Source organism: Acyrthosiphon pisum, chromosome A2, assembly GCF_005508785.2.
Source record: "Acyrthosiphon pisum isolate AL4f chromosome A2, pea_aphid_22Mar2018_4r6ur, whole genome shotgun sequence".
NCBI lineage: Eukaryota > Metazoa > Arthropoda > Insecta > Hemiptera > Aphididae > Acyrthosiphon > Acyrthosiphon pisum.
In genome coordinates, this window is record NC_042495.1 from 105,850,609 (window position 1) to 105,875,255 (window position 24,647).

The window sequence follows — 24,647 nt, forward strand, 5'->3', positions numbered from 1 at the left end:
AATTTAAAATTCAAAGTTTTAAACGAGTATAATAAAAATTAAATTGTTTGACTTGTTTTATGTTAATGTTTGATTTATGAATATACTATGTAATATATTGGACTTAAGTTTCATCTTAGATATCATGGCAAAAAACCTACACACAGCTATAACAGGTATTTAGTTTTTTTTTTATATATTTTGTGAAAATAGCAAGAGTCTTGCAAGAGTCTTGCGCAAGACCAAGACCAAGACCAAGACCGAGTCTGCAAGACCAAGACCAAGACCAATATTAAGGTGTATACCCAAGACCAAGACCAAGACTGAGTCTGCAAGACCAAGACCAAGACCAAGATTTTGAAAGTCTTGGTCTTGGTCTTGTTTTGCTCATCACTACACTGCGCCATCGTTTGCCTACACAGCTGCAGTAAACATAGTGCTAATAACAATATCGGAAACGGTATAACGTTATATCATTATTATTGTTTTCACGGCACTCAAAAGCGATCACACGAATTTATCCGTACCGACGTGCAAACGGGAGTTTGTAGTAATAATAGTAGCAAAAAGGAGACGATGGACGCGGTGACGGTTCAGTGCCCTGCAGAGGATGTTCATGACGGGTTGTGAGCATAGGTGTTTGTGGAACAGGTGGAGCGTACAGACGACGTCGGTGTACACGGGACGACTATTATAGAACCGAACGGGATGGCGGACGCCTAGACTTTAGGTCTGAAGTTATGGTTATTTTTTCCGTCTTCCCCTTAGCCGGCGCCGTTTATCCGCGCGTCCGGAGAGCGAAATGCCGGACAAGGTCGACGGGAAGAGCGAAAAAAAAATATATATACGTTTATATAAAAGGACAACAAACGTTGTGGCTGAGTAGTAGAAATGTACAGACCCGTCTCGTAAATTACGTCTGAAACGCAACGGCGGCGGCGGCGGCAGTCGCTGCAACGACGACGATGCTAATAAATTCTTTTCCGCATCCCGCAGTCACGGGCTCAGATTTGGCTGCCACGCTCACTGAAAACAAAACAATTAATGTAACGTGTCGGCCCGAAAACGCTAGTGTACACACACACACACACACACACACAAATCACATAGGTACGTATTATTATTATTATTATACGTATACGATGGGTATACACACATTCACCGCGTATAGATTTATATAATACAATATATAGACCACGCGAGTCGGTATTGCGCGGTTGCTATGACAACAAATCGTATATATCCTATGCACACACGTGCAGCACTATTCGCAGTCGAAGACGACGACGACGACGACGACGGGATTAGCCTCGCCGTTATTATATATTATTATTTTCCGCGTAGGTGTTGTATAGGGAATGTATATATAATAATAATATGTTTTCGTCACCGCCCCCGTGCAGTGTTTTCTGCTCACGGTATAGTAATAATACGTGACTATATGTATGTAGTCGCAATATAACAATATTATGTAGGTAGTGTACGTACGCCCTACTGGGTGTACTGCGGACAGTCCAGGTAAACATAGATGGATTTCGTCCCCTACGCGCGACACACGATTTTTAAACGTTATTATTCCTTACAACTGCGGACTGTCGTGGGCGTCGGGTAAAAAGAAAACGAAAATAGACGGACGAAAATAGGTGACGATCGGCAGAAAAAATAGTCCGTCGGCCAAAAAACTCGACCACTCGTGTGCCACCGATAAACATGATATCGTGTATTTCCGTACGATTTTCAAATCCCGTGTTGGAACAAGGATCTGTAGTCACGGTAATTATTATATTACATGCATAACATGCACGGTACACACGAATGCATATTACGGTTATAATAGCAATACATAATATACACTTTGCACAGGATTACGATTCGTAACGTTTGTTTATAATGTACCGGCAAAATTCGAGTAGAATTTATTTGACTTTGGTTTATTTCTATATATACGCGTACTCGAGAATTATTATAATATCGTCCGCTCGTTACTCCGTGTTATTGTAATAATATATAATTGTAGTATAATTTTCCACCCGTTTGTCACACTTTAAACGGTTCAAATTGCTGTAATAAACGTTATACCGCATATATAATATCAACCACAGTTGTGCGTATAGTGAATGAATTAAAATAAACACCCGTCCCGTACTATTGTTCACCGTACTCTGTTACAAGTTGTTAATATTATCATAGATGGCAATGGTGGGAGGGGGGATAATCCACCGAATTGTCCATTATAGCTATCCCCAAAAACAGACTGATTTTTAGAGTTGTGTGGGATCGAAGTTTCCACGGCTCACATATTCAATGTTAAAATTGATAACCCTCCCCCCCCTGAAATTTTAATGCATTTTCCCCATGGATATTGTCGATACTGTAATAGAGGAAAAAACTACTAAACGATTTGCGGGACGTGTCTGTAAGGCGATAGGTATACCAATTGTGGAAAAAATAATTAACGGAATACGTCAAACGCAAAAGGCTATACTTATAGATTTCCTGGCGAAATAACAGAAGTTTAATACGATATTTCTGTTATATTATATGAGGCGCTGAGCGCAAAAGTGGCCTAAACCACAAAAAATGAAAAATTGAAGCAACTGTACCAAGTTATTCAAAATTGTGTAATTAATATAAAAGCAAGACCGGCCTATTTAGTTTATTTTTTTTCCCCTAGATAGCAGCACTATTCTGTTGTTGCATCCAGTCATTTTTGTTTTCATTATAATGCAATACTGGCCTATTTACATTATCACAAAATAGGCCACTATGGTTACCAAATTTTATCAAAACCGTTAATGGGCCGTTTTAATCATAAGTTATAAACACGTTTAGTTCGTGGTTATAATGACTTTATTATGTATTGTTTTAATATTGTATTTGATAAGCATGATTATGATACATGCTACGTTATCATTTTATTCGTAATTCGGTATTATAATTCAATATAATATGTAATTACTCAAATTGTGTACTGTATTATTATACATATTATTTTCGATTACACGTGCACCACGCACTATGTTTGTCTAGGTTCAAATTATAACATGTTTATATTATCATGATAATATTATGTCAGTCAGACATCACGCGAGTACCTACGTCATTACGTTCACCAATGCATATATTTACATTATAGGTACCTATACAGTATCGTTATTTTAGGTACGTCGCAATTTATTTACGAATTATCTCACAGTAATTTCGCACATTTCTTTCGTTTGAGTTTCATTCCTCAGCTTTATATTACTATCCTTTCGGTACATTAACTCTGTTCAAGCATTTCGCGGAAATCTTTATTGTAGTTGCGAACGTGCGATTGTTCACACAACACGTCTTTATTGTTGAAACTGAACTATATAAGTATAATATTGTATTATATACACCTAGGTAATAATATTAAATAAAACCATTTTAAATTCCCAATACAGTTTTGAATCATTCACGATAATTTAAATCATATTTTATATTCAGAGCGAATCACAAAGCATGCTCACTTCTCTTTTTCTTCATCGATAATGTAATTATTCAAAACCAGATTTTAGAAACGTTTAAATACTTATTCTTAAAAAAACATATAATTCTTGAGATTTTTCGTACGATTTAAGGAATATCGTGTGAAGGTACAAACTTCTGTTTTTAAGTGTGACTCCCCCCTCCATCCACACAGTTTTCTACTGTAAGTTATTTAGTGAATGATTTTTTTTGAAAATGTTGCCTACCACCTACGTATCTAAATCAAAATGCAAACGAGAACCTAAGTAGTTCTTGAGTTAATTTACTTTATGTACCAAGAATAATAGGTCCATGATAACGTGCAATGGTGATTTGAAAATTTTTAGTTATCATTATTAATCTATCAATATAATTATTTATAATTTGCAAAAATGGTTCAAGAATAATAAATACTATATCTAAAATGACTATACTCTGTTCCACGAAAGAGTGTACTCGTTTTTTCGTCCGTCGCTGCGCATCCCCCACCATTTTCGCCCGTTCGGTTACGATCGTCAACTGCTCGGCCCGGCGGTCGGCGGTCGGCAATGACTCCTCTCATGAGTATGCGCCGCTGGACGTTAAAGAGTGGGAGAAATTGGGGTTCCGCGCTGTGGGTGGCGTCAGTCGGCTGCGCGAAACAAGTACACTCTCTCGTGGAACAGAGTATAGGTATATCAATTTTTATTTTTGTATAGGTAGTTTTTTTTAACGACTATTATAGTATACAAAGTTAAATAACTTCAAAACGACCCATTTGAATTTTTCAGAAAAATTATCCACTGCAAAATTTACATTAAAAAAGGGCATTCTTATTTTAAAAACAAAATCTTGTGTCACAAAATTTTAGCAGTACGAACAATTTCAAGAATTGTGTAAAAATATGGTATTTGCGTATATTTAATAATTTTAAAAATCAAAATTTAAGTAACTGAACTAATAGGTAAAGGAAAAAATTGAGTTAACATACTTGGTGAATCCCTCTCCATATTATTAAAATAATAACAAAACTACAACCGCGGTGTACTGTGGTTGAACGATTCGTTTTATACTTCACGTTATATTCTAATGGTTATAGTATTAACTATTTTTTTAAATAACATAATTTTTAATTATATTTTACATTGAATATTTGGATGGTGTAGAAGTATTCTTTGAATTTAGTTCATAATGCTTATTAGGTATTTCCATAAATATATTTCAATTATTCGGCTATAATCAAATAGTTGATTATTAGATTATGGTCAGTTCACTAATTTAATTTCTATTAAGACCTGTAGTAGTTACGTTTATCTATGGCTCTTAATTATCTTATTTAGCCACATCGGTATGAAGAGTTCGAAGATATATCCTATATAAACATTATTTGTGTGAAATATTAATTTTATATAACATAAATATTTTAGTAACAATAATTATTATAGTCCTACATTTGTGCTTATATTATATCTTATTATAGATATTATAACAAATCACTTATTATATTGATTTAACCAGATCAATTAAGAATAATTACAAATTAATTAGTAAGCATTAAAACCTTGGCAGTTTTTTACCAAACAAATAGTGATTCAAATTTTTAAATATAATAATAGGCACGCAAACCTGCAAACTTTGATCCAGTAAAATAAATAAAAACATCAATTTATAAAATATCAAAAATTGCTCCAGAAATTATCATTGTACATCCTTTAGTGTTGAATAAACATTAATCAAAAGAAAACCATACTATAATATATACAAACAACATTTTTTTTATTCGACGAAGAAAAAAAATACCAACTATCCTTTAAAAAAAATTTTATGGAATTCGATACAAGATTAATCAATGATGTGCTGCCTTTTCTTACAGCTACAGGATTTGACTATATTATAGACCTTTTAAAGTTTAACACATTAAATATTATAAAGGCGCACTATTCTTAATAACAATATAGAAAGAAAGAAATATAGTTAATTAATTTAATTACATTGAATTATTTCAATTATTAATTATTAACGAAAGAAAGAAACCTTTATAAATTAAATTAACTATCAAAAAATTTGTTTTTACTTTGAAGTTTTAATTATTTATAGAAAAAAAAACGATTTAAAACGTTTACTTTGCATATGATTTTAAAATAAATCCAATTATGTTTTAAACTGCCTGTTGTTTCGGTATGACTGTATAATGTTAAATCATGGTTTAAATAAATCTTGTTAGACCATTCGACATTTATTTATTAGATTCTGAAAAGTGAAAAACGTATTGGTATTTCAATAAAGTGTTTTTTTTTCTTTTAGAAAATGTTTATTTATATTTGGGACAGTAAAATAAGCTCAAAATGTTTCATACAGTTTCTATCGAGATTGAATATTGAACACAGATGGTACTTTAAAAGGTAATTTTTCGAATTTTCTAGTAGTTTTCGTAAAAAAACATTGATGAAATATAAGCAAGCACCTGTTTTAGACAAATGTTCTCCATTTTTGGTTATACCATGCTCCACTCAGAATCACTTCTCGAATGCAATGATTTATCATTGCTTTTAAATATAAAGACACCCGCTATTATGTCCCATCCAAGCTTAGTATCAGTACTTTTTTATTCAGTAATAGTATGCAAACATCTTCGTAAATGACGTACAAAAAAATATCCATCGTTCAATCGACACGTATTATAATGACTGCACGATGTTATACATTTAAATGTGTTGCTATATTTTAATGTACGTATTATTATATTATTTTCTTTGTATTTTCTGTAACATTTAAAAAATATTAAACTACTTGTTATAGTATTTTTCATTCATAATAAAAATGATTTAAAATTGATTTTGAATCATAATATTTCCGTCACAGTGCAGATAACATGTGCATTTTAAAAACTCCTTTTTTCCCGTCAGATACATCATGTTATATAAACCCCTATTGTCTGAAAACAATATAACATTATTAACAATAATAACAATAATATGTTGTCAATGTCATAGTTTTTAAATATTAATACGGTGCGGTGTATAGGCAATATTGACACAGGTCATTTGGCTGAATGCTAATTAAGGGCTAATAATTTCAATAAACACTATACTATATAATTTTTATTTATGCATATCAAAATTAAAAAAAAAAAATCATTTGTTCAATAATTTACAGGGAAAAAGTTTGTTCTCATTTAAAATAAAGTAGGTACGCATCACCACACGATACTCCTTAAATTGTATACACATTTTAATAATATTGAACATTTTGTCCTTAATTAAACTTAAAAATTCTAAAAATTAAAGTTTAAATAGACTCATTATCAAAAAAAAAATAACGGGAATGAGCATATTGGGGGTGAATGACCTATTTAATATTTTAAAATGTATTATTTGTTTAACAAAATACATAGAACATCACTTACATAAATATCGAATAATTAACTACTATGATATTAAGGGCACGCCTTTTCATTATTCGCGACCCCCAGCATTTATCATACAGATGTCCGGCCCACAATTTTATTTTATCCACTCTTCGTGTGCACAGAACAAAACCACATAATATTTTGTTTCGGTATGACGGTATACGAAGGACACGTCCTATTACTGAACAATATACCCGTGATGGAATTACTGTCATCGTGCTATATTTTTTTTGCCAAAACAAAATTTTACTTTTCAGGCTTTTATTTGTACACTCACGATGTTTCTCAACATTTAGACCTATTCCGAATCATTGCCATCTTTCTATACATTTTCTTCTAAATTAATTCTCTACTATTTCTTCTAATAAACTATCTTTACCAGCCCATTGTTTGCTTAACGACGATGTGTGATATTTTGGATTTGATTCGTGTAAGCAAATATCAGAACGTATGAAAATATTATCATTATTTTTTTGGTAAACTAGGGTACACTAGGGTACCTATACCTAAATAGTACATGAAACTGATGTTGTAGACACGAGAGTGTTGTATTTAGTTTCAAAAAGCAGAAATAGAATGAAAATAATAAAACTGAACAAATCAAGCTGGCCCGATTTCACATTGTATTATAGTCACGTAAGGACAAATATATATATATATTTTTCGACATTTTATTTTCGTTTGCAGCCCAGTAAGTTTTTGCGTTTATACGGGTTATTTAGTATTTCACTTATACTCTGATGACCTGCTGGGTACATTAATAAATGATTCATTTCATACTACCGAGCATGAACTTGTGCAACTAAACGACCCAAAATCAAAACAATACCGAGGTACCTAACCTCTTCCCCTCTTATTCGACCATGGTTTTCTGATATTAATTTATTTATAATAACAGCAGAGTCCACAGGTTGGGGTTGGAATCTACACAATGTGTTTGGTAAAAAAATAAAAGAGACAAAGATAATATTCTAGTTAATATAAATAACAAAAGAGTCGAAACAGAGGTGTTTTATATTATATAATATTATAATAATAATGATTATTATTATTATTATTATTCTCTTAGTATTTTATGTTTTAAATAGCAAAAAATACGATTTACATACTTTTAGTAGAAAGTTAAACGGTATAATGTGTTCTTAATTAATATTTTTAATTATTATTTATTTTTAAATTAAAACTATTCAACTACAGTTTCTAAGTTTTTAACGTACCAAGTATAATCAATTATAACAGAATTTAATACTCAATTAGGAGTAATTTTATTATAGTGTTACAAATATATTTTTAAGTACCTAAATACTATATTAATAAAATAATTATATAATATATTATAATAAATGTTATTAAATATCGGTTCATAATTAAAAATAATAATAATTCTATTATGTTGAATAAAATATGACCAATTTTTATATTGTTACATACTATTTGGTAATATAATATGTATATAAACTTTAATACTAAGTTAGTGATTGATAAAACTACTTAGGTGCCAATAGTAGCTAAAAAAAAATTACAAATGTTCAAAGCGGGTAAAATTTCTTGTCATATTTGTGATGTGTAGAAATAGAAACATAATATTGTGAATTAATACTTAAGACTCAAAATGATTTAATAACAAATCAGATTTTCTCATTTTGAACATTGTTTTAAAATATAATATAATAAATTATCTTTAACAAATAATTCATACAATAACAGTCAGTAGTATGTTCCAGTTTATTAAAAAAATCGGTTACCGAAAATATTACTTATTATGATCATTTAAATTATACATTACATTGGTTGGTCATTTGGCTAATTATATTATCTGTTTTCTACATTTTTATTTTGTGATGCTCAATGAGTTTGATTAATTATTTAATTTTCTTCTTTTCAAATGTTAAATCATTTTTGTTCATTGCAATGTACTAAGTACTCTGAAAAATAACAGCTGAAAATATGGTTGGAACTTTCCTATCATAAGACAAAATACACAGAATAGTGTATTTGAGGAACGTTCGACGATTGATTTCGGTATTTGTTTAATACAGTTAATGGATTTTTTTCACAGAACATTGTTTCTGCAATATAATATACATTAGAAACTCGACAGCCAAAATTCTCAATAAGTTGAAAGAAAATAAATCTCCTTTATTTACTTTATATACGCATAATAAATATATATGGTACTACCTTTATATAGTTCTTTATATATTTTATAGGTATTCTATATTATAAGCTTATTTTTTTTTTTAACTGGATTTAGTGTGTAGAGATTATATTATACTGCTGTAGTAAAATATGTCGAACTTATTTACTGTCTCAAAAACACGATAATATATCGATATTTACGTCCTATTTTATGAATATACTTACTTGAAACTTCGAGAAGGCGGTAATATTAATAAATCATAATATTCGTACCGCGTAAGTAATCAAATTCAGAGGTCTTACGCAGATATGATATTTTTAATAATTATTGGTGCTGCGGCGGCCAACAAACAACTATATGCGATATGTATTAAAATTCACTAAGTACGCATACAAAACAGGCTAATTGCGGTCGGCGTTGAGCGGTGGAGGTGTAATATTTAACGGTTACGATGCAACATGAACATCGAAGGAATTACCGGAGGACTACGGTTCGGTAATTAATCTCGTTCAACGGTGATGTTGGTAATCAGTCGGTTGTTAGTCATTACGAAACCTTTAACAAGGCCAGCGGAACTTTGGTGTCGTCATCTGCGAGAGTGTGTCTGTGTGTCTGTGTGAGAGAGGAGCGATGGAGGTGGAATATGTGGGGTTGAGGTTAGTTTGTGCCCCCTTAAACGTCGTCGCGGGTTTATCGTACGGATTGCCATCATCAAGTCGTCTAACGTCGCAAGAGACGGTACAAAGTTTACGTAAAATATGTCCGTAGAGTTTCGTGTGGACTCGGTGTTTTAGTTGCGTACCATTCACACTCAACCATATATATAAACACATGGAATATAATTTACTAAACACAACATAATAATATATTATTAATGCACATCATATAAACGTATAAGACCGTTCGGAATCAACAAGCCAGACTGTGCTAGACGAGGTTATTTGTGTGTGTGTGTGTCTCTCTCTTTCTCTCTCTCTAGTAATAAATAATGAAAACACTATTATATTCGCAGATAATAAAGAAATGGATGGGCCTTACCATAAATAATGTACGCGCCCGAATAGAGATCATGACGTATTGACGTTACCATGAGGTAACAGTGGTTATTGAAATATGTATTATGATTGTCAGGAATCAGCAATCAATATCAAATAAAAATAAGATATAAATAGGTATATATCAAACTAATATTGTTTCTAAACCGGTGAGTTAAATTAAAGTTTGACTATATTATTATTATTAAAACGACATTAATATTATTGTAAAAATTAATTTTTTTTTATTGTTATCAATAATTGCCTATCATCACAGATGAATATTATCAACTCATAATAACCATACAGTAACCACATCAAACCCATGTAGTATCTGGTATCAATTTGGTACCTCTTTGGACACACTATACGTTCCGTGCAGAGTTGTAGGTATAGGGAGGACCAGCCATTTCTTTATTATCTATGATCATATTTTCACCCAGTAATTACCTATGATCGAGGACGACCTGTAATCGGCGTAATCGTGGTAGTCAGCTTTATGATTTAGGAACCCAGGTATGGTGGATAGACACGTCAGTTGAACCTCGGCACCTAGTTTATCCGACACCGGAAATGTGAGCCTCATTGCAGAAGCTGAGTCCAACGCTGCCTTAACGATTGGTTTCATGTACGTATCCGGTGGCTGAAAAAAATGTGTTTGTGGTGGTTTATTATCAGTATAGTAAGTACAGAATAAAAAATTCACTTCGATGTTATATCAATAGGAAATGCACTTTGCACGTGGTGCAAATGATATCATTTATTGAACATTTATATTATTATATATACCTACCTATAATTCTCCTATTACCTATACGGAGATTACCTAACTAATTTCACGAGAAAAGGCTCCGTCAAAAATCACTAGTTTTCAAGAGACTTAGAATTTTTTTTGTTTAATGTTAATTTATTTTTTTTAGTTTCTATGATTTATTATTTATTTATAGTTTATACTTTAGTACATTATTTAAATGCAGTGTTGATATTTTTGATATATCGTAACTTAATTACGCTAAATAACTCGTGAATCGTGATCGTTATCACGTTGAAGTTATTAACTTCTGACTTGTGCCATTTCACGTGTCATAGTGATTTGTTACAAATCGAATGAATAAAATCATAATTTTTTGTGAGAAATTACGAAATGTTATTTATATAATAATGGACAATAGGTAAAACCTATTATATTTTTTTGCAATATATTCCATTTTATAGCTTTACGCTGTACAAAAATGGTTTATAGTCAGGTCTAACTAATTAGAGAAATTAAAAAAAATTTGTAATTTTAATCATAAAAAAGTAAAAAAAAAAATGACAGGTGTCAAAAGTGTATAGCTTTTTAACCCACTTGATACAATAGTCAGTAGTCACTGTAGAGTGTAGGTTATAATATATACAATTTTTTGAAATAATAAAAAATTTAAAATACTTAAAATATGCTCAGATAAAATAATAAATTATTAACACATGGTGCAGCATGTAAAAAGAAAAATGTAGTTATAATATACCTATATTATATTAGAATAAATATTTTTCAAATTATCGAATTAAGTTTCTCGTACCAAAAATAATATGTATTGATTTTTTAATGTTATAAAAATCATAATACAAATTGAATACTTTGGTGGCATTAATTACACTTATCACTTATACGTATATATTGGTGATTAAAATTGTCTTATATAAGAACATAATTGTTTTTATACTAATTTCTATAAATTAAACAAATTTAAATATGAATACGGATTCTACTTCATCCTATTTCTATATCATTTCTATCGTTTTTGATTTCTTTGTCAGCCTATTTTAGAATATAGAATTGATTTAATTTTACTATTTCATTTTCATTGTGATTTTTAGTTTTAAAAGTTTCTTACCACATGAGTTTTATTTATTTAGCCGTTTTTTGGTAATACATTTTTAAGTCACGATTTGTCATATTTATTAAACTTTTTAAGTTTAGACACAGTGCAGTGAAAATATATGAATTGCTATTCACGAAAGGCAGTAGAAATAAATGTTCGTACTTTAAAGTATGAAGATAAATTCAAATCAGTATTTAACTGGCTTAACAAAACATTCATTTTTGTTTAATTTATAATTTCAACCTTTATCACTATCATTATATAGACTTTAAAATAATAAATGCCACATGGTTTACGCATACGTCAAATTTAGCTGGATTTGATATGTTATATATAAATGCAAATCATTTTTTTACTTATATTAAATATTACGTCACAGTATTGTGTTAAATAAAAATAATATAAATTCCCATTTCAAAAATTTTCTATTTAAATAAACTCTGCCAGTAAAATGTAATAAATCAATAAATCCACTCGCAATGTGGTAAATGGTACTCAATATTATTCATATAAAATATTATTAAATATTGATGCATTAAAGTTAGAACAATATTATATTTAATTTGTTGGCTATGCAAAATATATTTTGATAATAATGGGACTGGAAATTAACCAACAAGTGTCTAATTAGCAGACGAAATGTCTGGCCATAAGCCAGCCAGAGGAAAACGGTGACTAATTGAAAGGTATGTTAGACTAACTGATTCCGTATTTACTACATGGTTATGGGTTAGGTTAGGTCAGAAACCAGATTGTATGAATTTTATAAATCAACAACTATTGTGAAATAACAATTGATACATGTTATTATTATAATTATATTTACGGGATCTCCGGGTCAACAAAAATAATTTGAATCTACTGTGTTGGCTGTTGCAGACAGTTGAAACGATTGGTTTTTCGCCCTTTGGCTATAGTGAATATCATCGTTTTAATAAAATATGTTAACTTTTGACTATTCACCTTTGCGCGTGTGTTATTATTATGTTATTATTGTTTAATATTTTTATTTTTTCATGTACCCAAAACCATGATAACTGAACATCACGACAAAATAGCTTTTGATTTGTAAAAACTATATTATGTTGTTTTCTACAAAAAAAATAAGGTATTTTTTGTTAGTATTATTATTTTATTATTTTTCCCGTACAGTTTTCTAAAAAATCTACTGACAACTGAAAAAATAACATGTTTTTTCACATCATACTTGATTCATGTGTACTTGATCGGTATTATTTAATATTTTGTGAATTTGTATTGCGTTTTCTCCACAAAAAAAAAAAAAAAGAAACTGTCATTGTGTCCACATAATATTATGAATACATGTTATATTATTATGTTGTACAAATTTAAATTAAAAACGTAAAGAGAAAAATATAATGTAATAATAATAAATATTATGTTTCATTTTTATTATGTTATAAAGATCTAGTATTACATTTTTTTTTTTTTTGAACGGCATTTATTGCCATCGTATATTCGTATACCTTGGTATAAAATTTAAATTATTTTTTCAAGTGTTTATGCATTTAACGGGTACAGTGAATGTATAGCATAATATTCCAATACGTTAGAGTTAAAATTACAGCTGGGTTATGAATGAAAACTTATTTATTCTGAATTTGGTGGAAATCTGGGTACCTGAGGTAGTTTATTTTGATGGTCTTGTGACCCTGCGGGCATTAAATATATGAAGATGTGGAGCTAAAAGCCCGCGAGAACGCATCATTTCAATGAATCATGCCAAATTCTGTGCACGCTTCCTCGCTACATAATTTACCATTATTGCTATCTCACATGTTTTACTGTTTCCAAAGGCACTAAAAAAATTATCCATATACTAGTTATTCGCTAAATAAATAATTTAAAAATATAAGATTTACAAGTTCATTAATAATCATTATACTGCTAGTTACTATTTATTGTAATTCAAGTATTTTTCAATTTAAACTGCAACTTGTGAGATCATGATGTTTCTATCTTAAAAGTATGGTTTTAAGTTTCATGTCACGTTTTAAAAGCTTGAATGTAGAATTATTATTGGGATACCTACCATAATTTTACAGATAACATTTTTTAGTTTTTACTAAAGCAATTTCTTTTTGAAATGTATATTATCATTTTTTCCTTATTGTATATAAAAAGTAACTAAAGTAAGTCTATTTGCATTTTATAGATTTTTAACCACTTACCATGTTGTTAATATATTGCCAATAATATATTATTTCGGACTTCGGTTTAAAAGCCATCAGCTAAAAATATTATTTTTTATTCGTAATAAAAATGTATGGTATCCAATTGTTTTGTAACCCAACCTCAATAGTTGGATTGACTTTTTATTTGTATTCTGTTTTATTGATGAAATGACCTTTAAAAATATATATTCTCAAAAGTAAAACTAATTTTTGTTTTTAAAGGTCAACAAGTTATAATTTTTTTTTTTTTGAAAACCTACATAATAAATATCTTAAATTTGTTTTTTTATAACGTTTTAAAGTTAGGTGAGTTATGTAATTGCCTATACTATTTGGTCTATAACCAATATATGTATAATAACTATAATGGGAACTTCAATTTTTACTGAATGATAATCTTTTAACACTAAATATAAAAAATTAAATAAACCACCAAACTGAATGTAGTTTTTAAAATTGTATTAATTTGCAATAACATTTTTCTCGAGTAAAATATATTACAATTCATATCATTAATACAATGATATAATAAAACCTTTCTTGTGGTTGTCTACCATATTGTTGTGCCTTACTTTTTGTCCACTATATTTTTTTAAATGTCTTACATTTTAATTAATTATTACCTAATTAGATTTTTGGTAGTTTATTATTCACATAGTTTTATATATTTTTATTTTTACATGATAAACTCCAAAAAATTTTAATTTATATTTATAACAATATAATTATGAAGAAACGGAAACATGTTATTATAGTGGGAACGAAAGAGAATCAAAATTAACCTGTGTACTAATAAGAATCATTGTAATTTCGAATCACCTTAGCCAGGGGTATTTCCATCGTAAAGTTTGACCTACATAGAGCTGATAAATGAAAAGTGTCCTGCTGTCTAGACGATGTTGATTGGTACCATCCAACCATTTAACAATCCTCAAATAAAGCGTCTAACTAAGTTATATATGTGTAGCTATCATATTATATAGGTAGATATCATTTAATCGTGTGAGCCATCGACGTACAGAATTAAAATTTTTCGGAGTGAGCTATCCATCTATAATACTTATAATAACCCATTTTTCCAATAATAATGTTCATTATATCTGTTTGGTATTCCGAGTTCTGACTTTTTGTGGCATTGTTTGTCAGGCAGGAAGGTATATATTTTATTTTATGTTTTGTTTGATAATTTTGATTGTTGGCGCAGTCTTGTAAATTCTTAATTTTCGTCGATCTACATAAACCTCAAAATTCAGCAAGAACAAAAGTTGGGGGATTTAAAAAATGAAAAATATTATATATATTATTTTTACTGTCATTATGTTATATAGTTGTTCGGTGCACATTAGTTGAGGGGAGTGTGGTGAGCCCCACGGATCTGTGCATTATTATTTATTTCATCCCCCCTGAACAAATTCCTAAATACAACACTGATCTGAGTGTCAGATTCTGTGAAGGGCGACCACACCACGATCGTCCCATGTTCTAACAGACCAAGGTGGTATACGGGGGGCAAGAAGTTAATTCGTTTCACAAAACTTCCCCGAGTGCCACCGAATAATAACACCAAGATCACGTAACGATTTATTAACTATAATAGTCAACTGCATGAGGACAGAAATCAAGGGATGGGACATAGTAATATAGAAACTCTAGATATTTTACTTGGTTCACGTGTTCCTGTGACAGTCCGTTGAGGCAATAATCGGAAACCAATGCCTCATACGTCTGATGAAATTACATTACAATAATGTATGCTTATACGTTTCTAATAATTATTTTTTTAATATAATATTATTTATTAAACCTGGATGTAGTATCATTTATTATTATTATAATATGTTGTTACGTATAAGTATAATAATTAGTATTGCTAAAATAAATTTAAAAAAATAGTTTTGAATATTAACATGCAATATTATTATTATCATTATTAATTTCCCTTTTTTACAGAAGTTTGAAATATTATGATAGTGTTTGCATGACACTGACGCATCAGATTTGCCTACACGGAACGCCGTGTAACAACTTTATCATTAAATCTAGAAATTTAATTAAATTAAATTTTTCTTTACAAACACGATAATTGTATTGTTTATTTAGATATCTATAACTATACATCTGTATTGTACTATAGTCGGACGTGTCCTGACTGACTGATCAACGTAGAGTCTAAACTATGATATCTAAAGACTTGAAATGTTAATGGAACCTTCGTACCACCACGTGAGGGTACAATAAGAAAGGATTTTCCAAAACTCACATTTTAAAAAGGCGCTTATACAACATTTACAATGATTTCTGAAATAGAAATCGAAAACTGATTTTTGTCCATAGAATGGTTTTAGATTCTAATAGTAATAGTTGAAATTAGTAAGAAATTAGTATTTTTTGTATACCTATAAATGATTACCTTTGGTTACCCGGTCAGATGAGGTTAAACCATTCATCAAATCGTCGCGATTCTACGGAATCGTTTAAAGAAACTATAATCTAAGATTTAATGTATGTTTATAGCTTAGGTACTCAAAAACTACTCGACTGATTTTAACGAAAATCTCAGAGATTTTCCTTAGAGTTATCAGAAAAATGTATAAAGAGTAGTTTCAACCACATTAAAAATATATCAAGTGCTAAATCATCCAACCATTCCATCTAGATCGAATTATTTTACACCTATATGTATGGCGATGTATTTCATATATTTTATTCATTTTTTACTGGGTGAATTCTGGACCAATGCCCCGGGAACGCGGGAACGGCGGGACATTTAGTCTAGTAATAAGCGAAAAAAGAAATATTATTGGGCAGGGTATATGGACCGTAAACCACATGACGTACAATGTACCTACATATTACTATTATGTCTGAAGTAAAAATTATCGAATGTGCACCGATATTCGTTTAGAGTCGATCAGCATGGTAGCATGCTGCTACATATTAATATTTTGTTTCAAATTACCCTTCGTCCATTGACTAGCCATGTGATTTCGGGCACAGGTTTCGAAGGTCCTGATGTGCACGTGGCGTCCAAAATATCTCCCACGTTGAACACTTCTTTGAATATTTCAATCGTAGGATCGATATTTTGAATTTCTGAAAAAAAAAAATACATATAAATAATGTTTCCAATAGCATATGTATTGTATTTCAATAAAATTTTGTTTGACAAGAAAATATGTACTTACTTATGACTGTAAGGTCATGGTATTCCGATGTCTTACTGTATATTGGAGATTCTATAGTTATCGTGCACGCGTACTGACCGGAAGCATCATGTTGTACGTCCATGAGTGCCAAATCTGAAGGTTTTGTCTGACCCCACTAAAAATATGTACAGACAAATATTAAAAGGAGACAAATTGAAATATTATAGTATTTAAATATATATTTATTTATACGTTCCATGTTTTATGTTAGTTAATTAAAAACAAATCAGAAAAATTAAAAATCGTAGTTAACATGTATGTGTATTATTAATTAGTGAACAAATCGCGTTACTAATTTAAATTCTATGCGTACTTCGAAGAATACACGAATATACATATTTCGACAAAAACTAGTAGACCTTATAATTAGATAACAGTATTTGGTTTATAAAATAACAATACAACGTTGATTAATATTCATATTAAATGGAAATTATCAATTAAATATAGGTAACTTTACGAATACGAATTCATAGAATAAATGAATAATAATTACAGGAATTTCAGTGTTTTAAATTAAATTAAATTTAACGCATGTATAAATAATATGATATTTGTCTTATACCATATTACATTAGTTCTACCGAGTATGTAAATACACTATAAACTGTGAATTTTTATCATGATTCAAATTCCAGACAGTATCTTGTCCAGAAGTATAAGTTATACTTGTTATTAACTTTTGTTTTACCTGTAAGGATTTATTTCTTTTTCCTAATGAATTAAAATTGAATTCATTGTTTTATAATATTATAACCTATGTACATTTTTCCTAAGGCATAATTTTAAACTAATGTACATAATACATATAAAGGAAAATTATTGTTTACGAGTTACGATTTTATTATTTTTTAAGGTTTAATACGTATTCTTATATTAAAACCACGTTTTTTGTTCATAGAGCAGTTTAAATATATTTGAAGAAAGTTGAGATACGACCAATTTTTAGAACATTTCATAAAACTTTGAAGAAAATAATAGGTATACAGTAATACAGTATCTAGCTTTAATAAAATGCCACATGTAACAGTAACAAAACAATTTAAAATATTATGATCTACCAGTGACGCTAAGTCCAATTCCTAACCACAAAAAAAAAAAAAATACCAACAGATTTCATTGTATAAATTATATTCATAAATCACATTTTACGAGTACTTGCACAGTCACACGCGATCAGCGTGGCTGTGGCATGTTGTACTTACATGTCAGCGCGTATCAAAGGTTTGACGATGGGTTACGCAACATTGTGTCATGTCATACATGGTCTATCGTAAGTCCCGTTCGAAACGAAATAAGGGAAAAACCTTCTTTCTTGGTATTGTTAATATCATTAATTTCTATAACCGAATGACGTAATCTGCAGTGCCGGATTCAACATTTGTGCGGTCCCCTAGGAAGTCAACATTTCGGGGCCCCTAGAAAATTATTACCCACGTGCGTCTTTGAATTTACTACTCAATAATGAAAATAAGCAGTTTTAATGATAACCGACTAATTTTGATAACAATATTCATTAAATTATATCACTAAAAGTGCTAGGTATTCGTTTACAGAAAAAATAAATTATTTTATTTAATTATTTCAAAATATTTTTACATTTTCTACCAATTAAAAAAAAAATGATTCAAAATGATAAAATATAAAAAGAAATCTACTTAAAGAAATAATTATTGTAATGCTTAGTTAAAAAAAATGTGAACTTCAAATATTTACGGTGATCGATGAAAGTATAAAAGTATGAAACTATGAAAGCTTGCAACCCACAACCGTTTTAGTGATCGCCGCCACCTGATATCATACAATAAATATTGTCAAGCGTTTATAACTCGATAAAATCCAAAAAAACATATTCTACTGTATGCAATACAGTATAATAATTGTAATATTAAACAATATTCATATTATTGACTTTTGTTCCGTTAATCCGTAAATGAAATGTATAGTTAAAAAAACAAAAAACAAAAAATGGTTTTCCATTTTAACGTGGCCTCATAACGAATGGAGCTCATAGGCGGACTCCGACTTCGCCCAACGGGTAATCCGGAACTGATTATATAATGCATTTAATATGTTAAATTAAATGAAACTCAACAATACGTTAGGGTGACTCGTATTATTGTCACTTATTATTATTTGCGGTCCATTGTCTGCGTTTAAAAGTTTTTTCTCTTATATTTTTTTCACAAAGCAATATTATTATACGTTTCGCCGTACGAAATTATAAACGGTCGAAATGTTCAACTCCGTAAACTTTTCCACGAGGATGCGATACATTCATCTGAATAATAATATTATAATATGTATAGGACTACGGACAAAACACAATTCCACGCCGACATTGCCGTAGACTGCTGCAGCTGTATACATTTTTAGTCACAATAGATTCTGTGTAGCTATGGTACATGAATAAAATTACTAACGACATGTAATGCGCCGACGTGTGCAAATTATATTATCTTATCTTATTTATCGTATTTTTTTTAAACATTTTTTTATTATTAATCGCGTTTCACTATAGCGATTGACATCATAATAATATAATAGCCAAAGGACGGGCCAAGTGGTACGATAATCAGGGTCAACACGTACGTGCGGGAGTGGTGGATTTAATACACTCGCCTCTCAATGGATCTCAAAAGTGTTCGCTGTCGCTCTTGTAAAACACCCATTGACTAACCTATTATTAAGATAATAAAATGTAGTTACCGATAATATCTGTTAAATAACGTTTTGAAAAAAATAAATCTTTATAATAATATTCTCGTTTGAAAACGAGTCTTTTTACGTTAAATTAAATAAATATACCTACCAATAAAACCGTTAGTCTTTGAAATTAAACAACCCATATTATAGTATTCATGTTTGAAATTTCTTTTTCCGATAAATTATTGATAACATATCTATATTGAAATGTAACTAGGCCAATTTTATATTAACTATGTTGAACTACTTAAAAAATTAAAAAATAAATAAAAATGAGACAATTTTTTATTTGTAAGTAACCCATCATAACATTGGCTCAGTTGAATTAATATTATATTATAATTTAAAAGTATACCTAAACATTAACAATTTTTTTTTATGATTTTACGAATAAATTAAAATTATGATAATTTCCCTTTTTTTATGTAAAAATAACAAAAAAATATAATACGATATTATCATTTAATTTATCGATTATTATTCATCATAAAAATATGTTTTCAATGGTACTAATTTAAAAATTATACTCAATTTAACAATACATGTTTTAGTTATCACTGGACATAACTGACAAACAAATTAGGTTTAGTTAAACAGTGTTATTAAATTGGGAATGACCTGTCCAGGATCAATAAATATATATTATTACATTTAAAAATCAAAATTGTTTTCAAAAGGTTCAGAATAGTAATAATAACGTTTTAGCCACAGTTGTACGCGTATGTTTCAAAGCCACAAACCAGAAGAATTATATTATTGAATATTGATGCTATATTAAAATGAATAAATGATTAATAGACTTTTATACATTTGAATAGAACAATATTTTCGGTTCGTATTAATTAAAATTAGAGTATTGTAATGGTTTTCCGTGTAATCAAAATTGTCAATCAACACTCAAGACCTATAATTTAATACCTAAGTGCATTTTTTTTTGTATTGTTTGTGTCAGATTCATTCGAATCAATACATTTAATTCCTTTATAGTAACCACCCCGTCTGACGGTGTTACTATGAAATTAATTTATCACTAACTTACACAAAAGGCTATACAAAAGGTTTCACAGTAAGCGTGGAGAAGGGCATTCTTTGGTATTGCAGGATGATTAAGTTTCATTGTTTTTATTCTCCATTTAATGATTTAAACGAAATTTATTTAAAAAAAAAAAAAAACGTTTTGCGCTAATTTTATAACACGTGTTATAATAGGTGATTTTTTCTTTATAATTTATGTAATAATATATGATATACCTACATATTATTATATTTGTAACAAATGTTATAACAATGTATCAATAAGCTAAATAGTGGCTTTTATTTTAAGACTATACAATATTGTTGTTTAAGAATTATTGTGTATTATTATTTATTACTAATTGTATCTATAACTATAATAAATTATAATATTTTATGACCTATCATTTTTTTTTTCATTATTATTAATCCTCTGAAGCACATGTGATTGGGGCTTACATAAGTTATATTTACATTACATAAGTTTACATGAAAAGTCTTATATTAAGCTTATACATTGATAAGTATATTTATTAATTTTGAGGAGATAAAGAATTTGACTGTTGACTCTGTCAAATGCTGCTCTTATCAAATCTTTAGATCTGATAAGTGATTCGTAGATATTAATATGTTCTGAGAGATTGGATATTTTTTTTTAGCATTGTTTAACATATTTTGTAATATTTTCAATAACTTCTATTAAAATATACTATTACTGATATGTTCTAGTTAGTAGGTACCTCATATATTAACTATATTTCCATGTAATTTTCTAAGCAAATGGTTTATCTTACATTATTATTACAACGTAATTATGTTTGTTTAAAATTAATTGAATATTAACAGTTGTAGTTGTATACAGTTAATAATATTATGATGATCATGTTCACTGTAAATTGCAATAATATTGTTGATATCATACGGTGTAATAGATGCACCGACATCCAGAGCAATATCGTTTCGTATTTCTCAATTAAATGATCACTAATCGCTATAATACTGTCTGCCACAGTGACTCAAAGCAATTATATTACGAATACTTTTCTCGTTTGATTTTGGATGATGATATTACCTATATATAGTTCCGACTCGCCGAACCGACCTATGATTTTCATTAACGCTACATAGCGATAATATTTGCTCCTTCTGATTTCTGGTTTTCGTTCCACGAACCGATCACAAACGGTAGTCGGACAGGTAATTATTATAAAACCAAATTAACGTCACAAGAGTTCACACTTAAAAGTAATTAGAAAGCGCATTATATCAGTTGAAGTTGTCACCGCGGTTCGACGGCCAACGTAATACCGACTGATTCGCCAAACATGCTCACTTTTATTTGATCTATAAATATCATTCAGTTGTTCAAATTACTGTCTTTCAACATTTCAAATATACTAAATCACCATATGTTCGTATATGCTTAGATTTTAATATGAAATTTTTATGAAGTATTCTTTGATGATACAAATGTTTTATCTCCATACAAATGAGGACCATTCTTTCTAACTTCAAATACAATTTTGTTAAACTTAAGATTTTTTGTATACTTGTGTAAAATAAATAAATTCATAAAAATAAGGGGTGAACGATATGCTTGATGAATCACCCAGAATACAAGGAGACCCATTTAATTGTATACAATCATAATTTCAAAAAGTTTAACATTTTTTTTAAAATACCCAAAATTTCATGTCATTAAAAAACAAAATTTTTTAGGTACTAAAAAGTTATATTATTACAATATTTATTATTACCATTTCTTAAGTTTTTCACATTTTTCAACGACAACACATATAATATTTAATTTCAAATGTTGCTACATAAATGAATCATTTTTTTGGAAATCATTGAAAACACTGTAAAAAATATGTAAAACGCAACAGCCATGACGTATGTTATTATGGATACCCCTTATCATGAAGTGATATCAACCAAAAGTTATGTCCGATCTGACTATTTTTGAGATATACCGAATATATTTATCGATTCGTACGCTTTCTTCCATCACGCCAAAATATAATAATTATATTAAAGTAACGTGGTGCAGAATTTGCACACAAATAGAAATAAACAGAGTTGACGTTTAATCGACGGCGCTGCACCTTGGGCGCTGGTAAGTGATTCATAGTTGTCTATGAGTTTAATTTCATATCCGTATAACTGTCGTAAAATATAATAAAAGTCAACGTTAAATTTTAATCATTTCTAATACAGTTATTTAATTATTTAAGTTTAGTTTTATCGATATTCTATATTAGGTATGACGGTAGTAGGTACCGTGTATATTGATTCCCATCCTTTCATAATAATATATTATTATATGTATGCGTACACACCGTTTATGCAACAACTCAGTACAGTAGTATCTAATTAGAAGAGCCATTAGTCGGATCAAGTCACATACTGTCATCTATAATTATGGTCATATGCTCTACTCGAGTCTAGTGATTTTATAATCGTAGGGTGAGATTGTTTACTATAGCATTTACGGATCTCGAGTAAACATAATGACAATGCATTTTTAAGACGATCAACGAAAATCCAAATAACAATAGGTACTTCCCAACGATTTACTACGAAAATTAACAATAATGAACAAAGATAGTTTTGCGATAGAAACAAATGGAAAATAAACCTCATAGTTAATTCAGAAAAAGAAATAGTTTATGTATAATCTCTTACCACCGATTCTGATCGTAATATGGTTAAACAAAAGGGAGTGTAATATTTAAAAATTGTATCTTCATAATATGAAATATATTATATTATATTCGTGTCTAAGTAACATAATAATTGTGACTTAGTTCCTAATTTTATAAGTCCCGCTCAGAAATATTATCGAATTTGATAAACCAAAGAATCATAATATAATAATGCACATTACCCAGCGTTGATAGTAGCCACAGTGGCAGCACACATTTATTGAGTCTTTGTTAAATGTTAACAAATTGTATATTTAATATATTTTTGAGCCAAAGGGCTAACTCTTAACTCGGTAACATAATATATTAATTATAATATTTGTGTTGAGGACTTGAAGTCTTATACGATAATACACTCACTCGGATCCGGCCAACTGGCTACCCGGCAATCCACCCATTACATACATGGAGTAATTGCTCTAAAGTTAAAATAGTCTTACATCCAGCCGCCACTGAGTCTTTGACATTAACTCGATTGTTTTCTTTGTGAATTCATTAATTAAAACATAATTAAAATACCCCAACTATCGCTAACTGCAAAAAATTATACTGTAAAAATAAAACTTAACGACTAAATAGTAACGTATAGCCACCCCTCAATGTGATTAAAGAGAGTGTTTTATAATTTCAACTGAGAAAAAAAATTTATTGAAATCCTGCACTAATTGCATAATAATTTATTTGAAAAATCGAATACGCGTAACCAAGCATAGATGTGTTAATTTTGATCACTGGTATAAATCACAGGTACATGCATACGTAAATAAAATATAAACTGATACGATTAGTAAAAATTCGTGCCAGTGATGTACCCAGAAAAAAAAGTTTCAAAATGTTTTTTAGAAATCAGTTATTAATAATTATAACTTTGATGTTGTAATTAACATTGTACATGAAAACCCAAACATTCCAGGGGGAGGGGG

The 24,647-nt window shown here is 29.4% G+C and overlaps 1 protein-coding gene across 1 annotated transcript in view; it reads right to left on the minus strand.

Moving 5' to 3' along the window:
- LOC100568561 overlaps positions 1-24,647 on the minus strand; it is a 35,699-nt gene that overhangs the window by 5,666 nt on the left and 5,386 nt on the right. Inside the window, exons 3-6 of the mRNA XM_029490040.1 lie at positions 17,279-17,414; positions 17,053-17,186; positions 10,484-10,676; positions 881-1,005 (exon numbers count right to left, since the gene is read on the minus strand). Coding sequence (XP_029345900.1) covers positions 893-1,005; positions 10,484-10,676; positions 17,053-17,186; positions 17,279-17,414 — 576 coding nt within the window. The 3' untranslated portion in view covers positions 881-892. The remainder of the gene's footprint in view (positions 1-880; positions 1,006-10,483; positions 10,677-17,052; positions 17,187-17,278; positions 17,415-24,647) is intronic.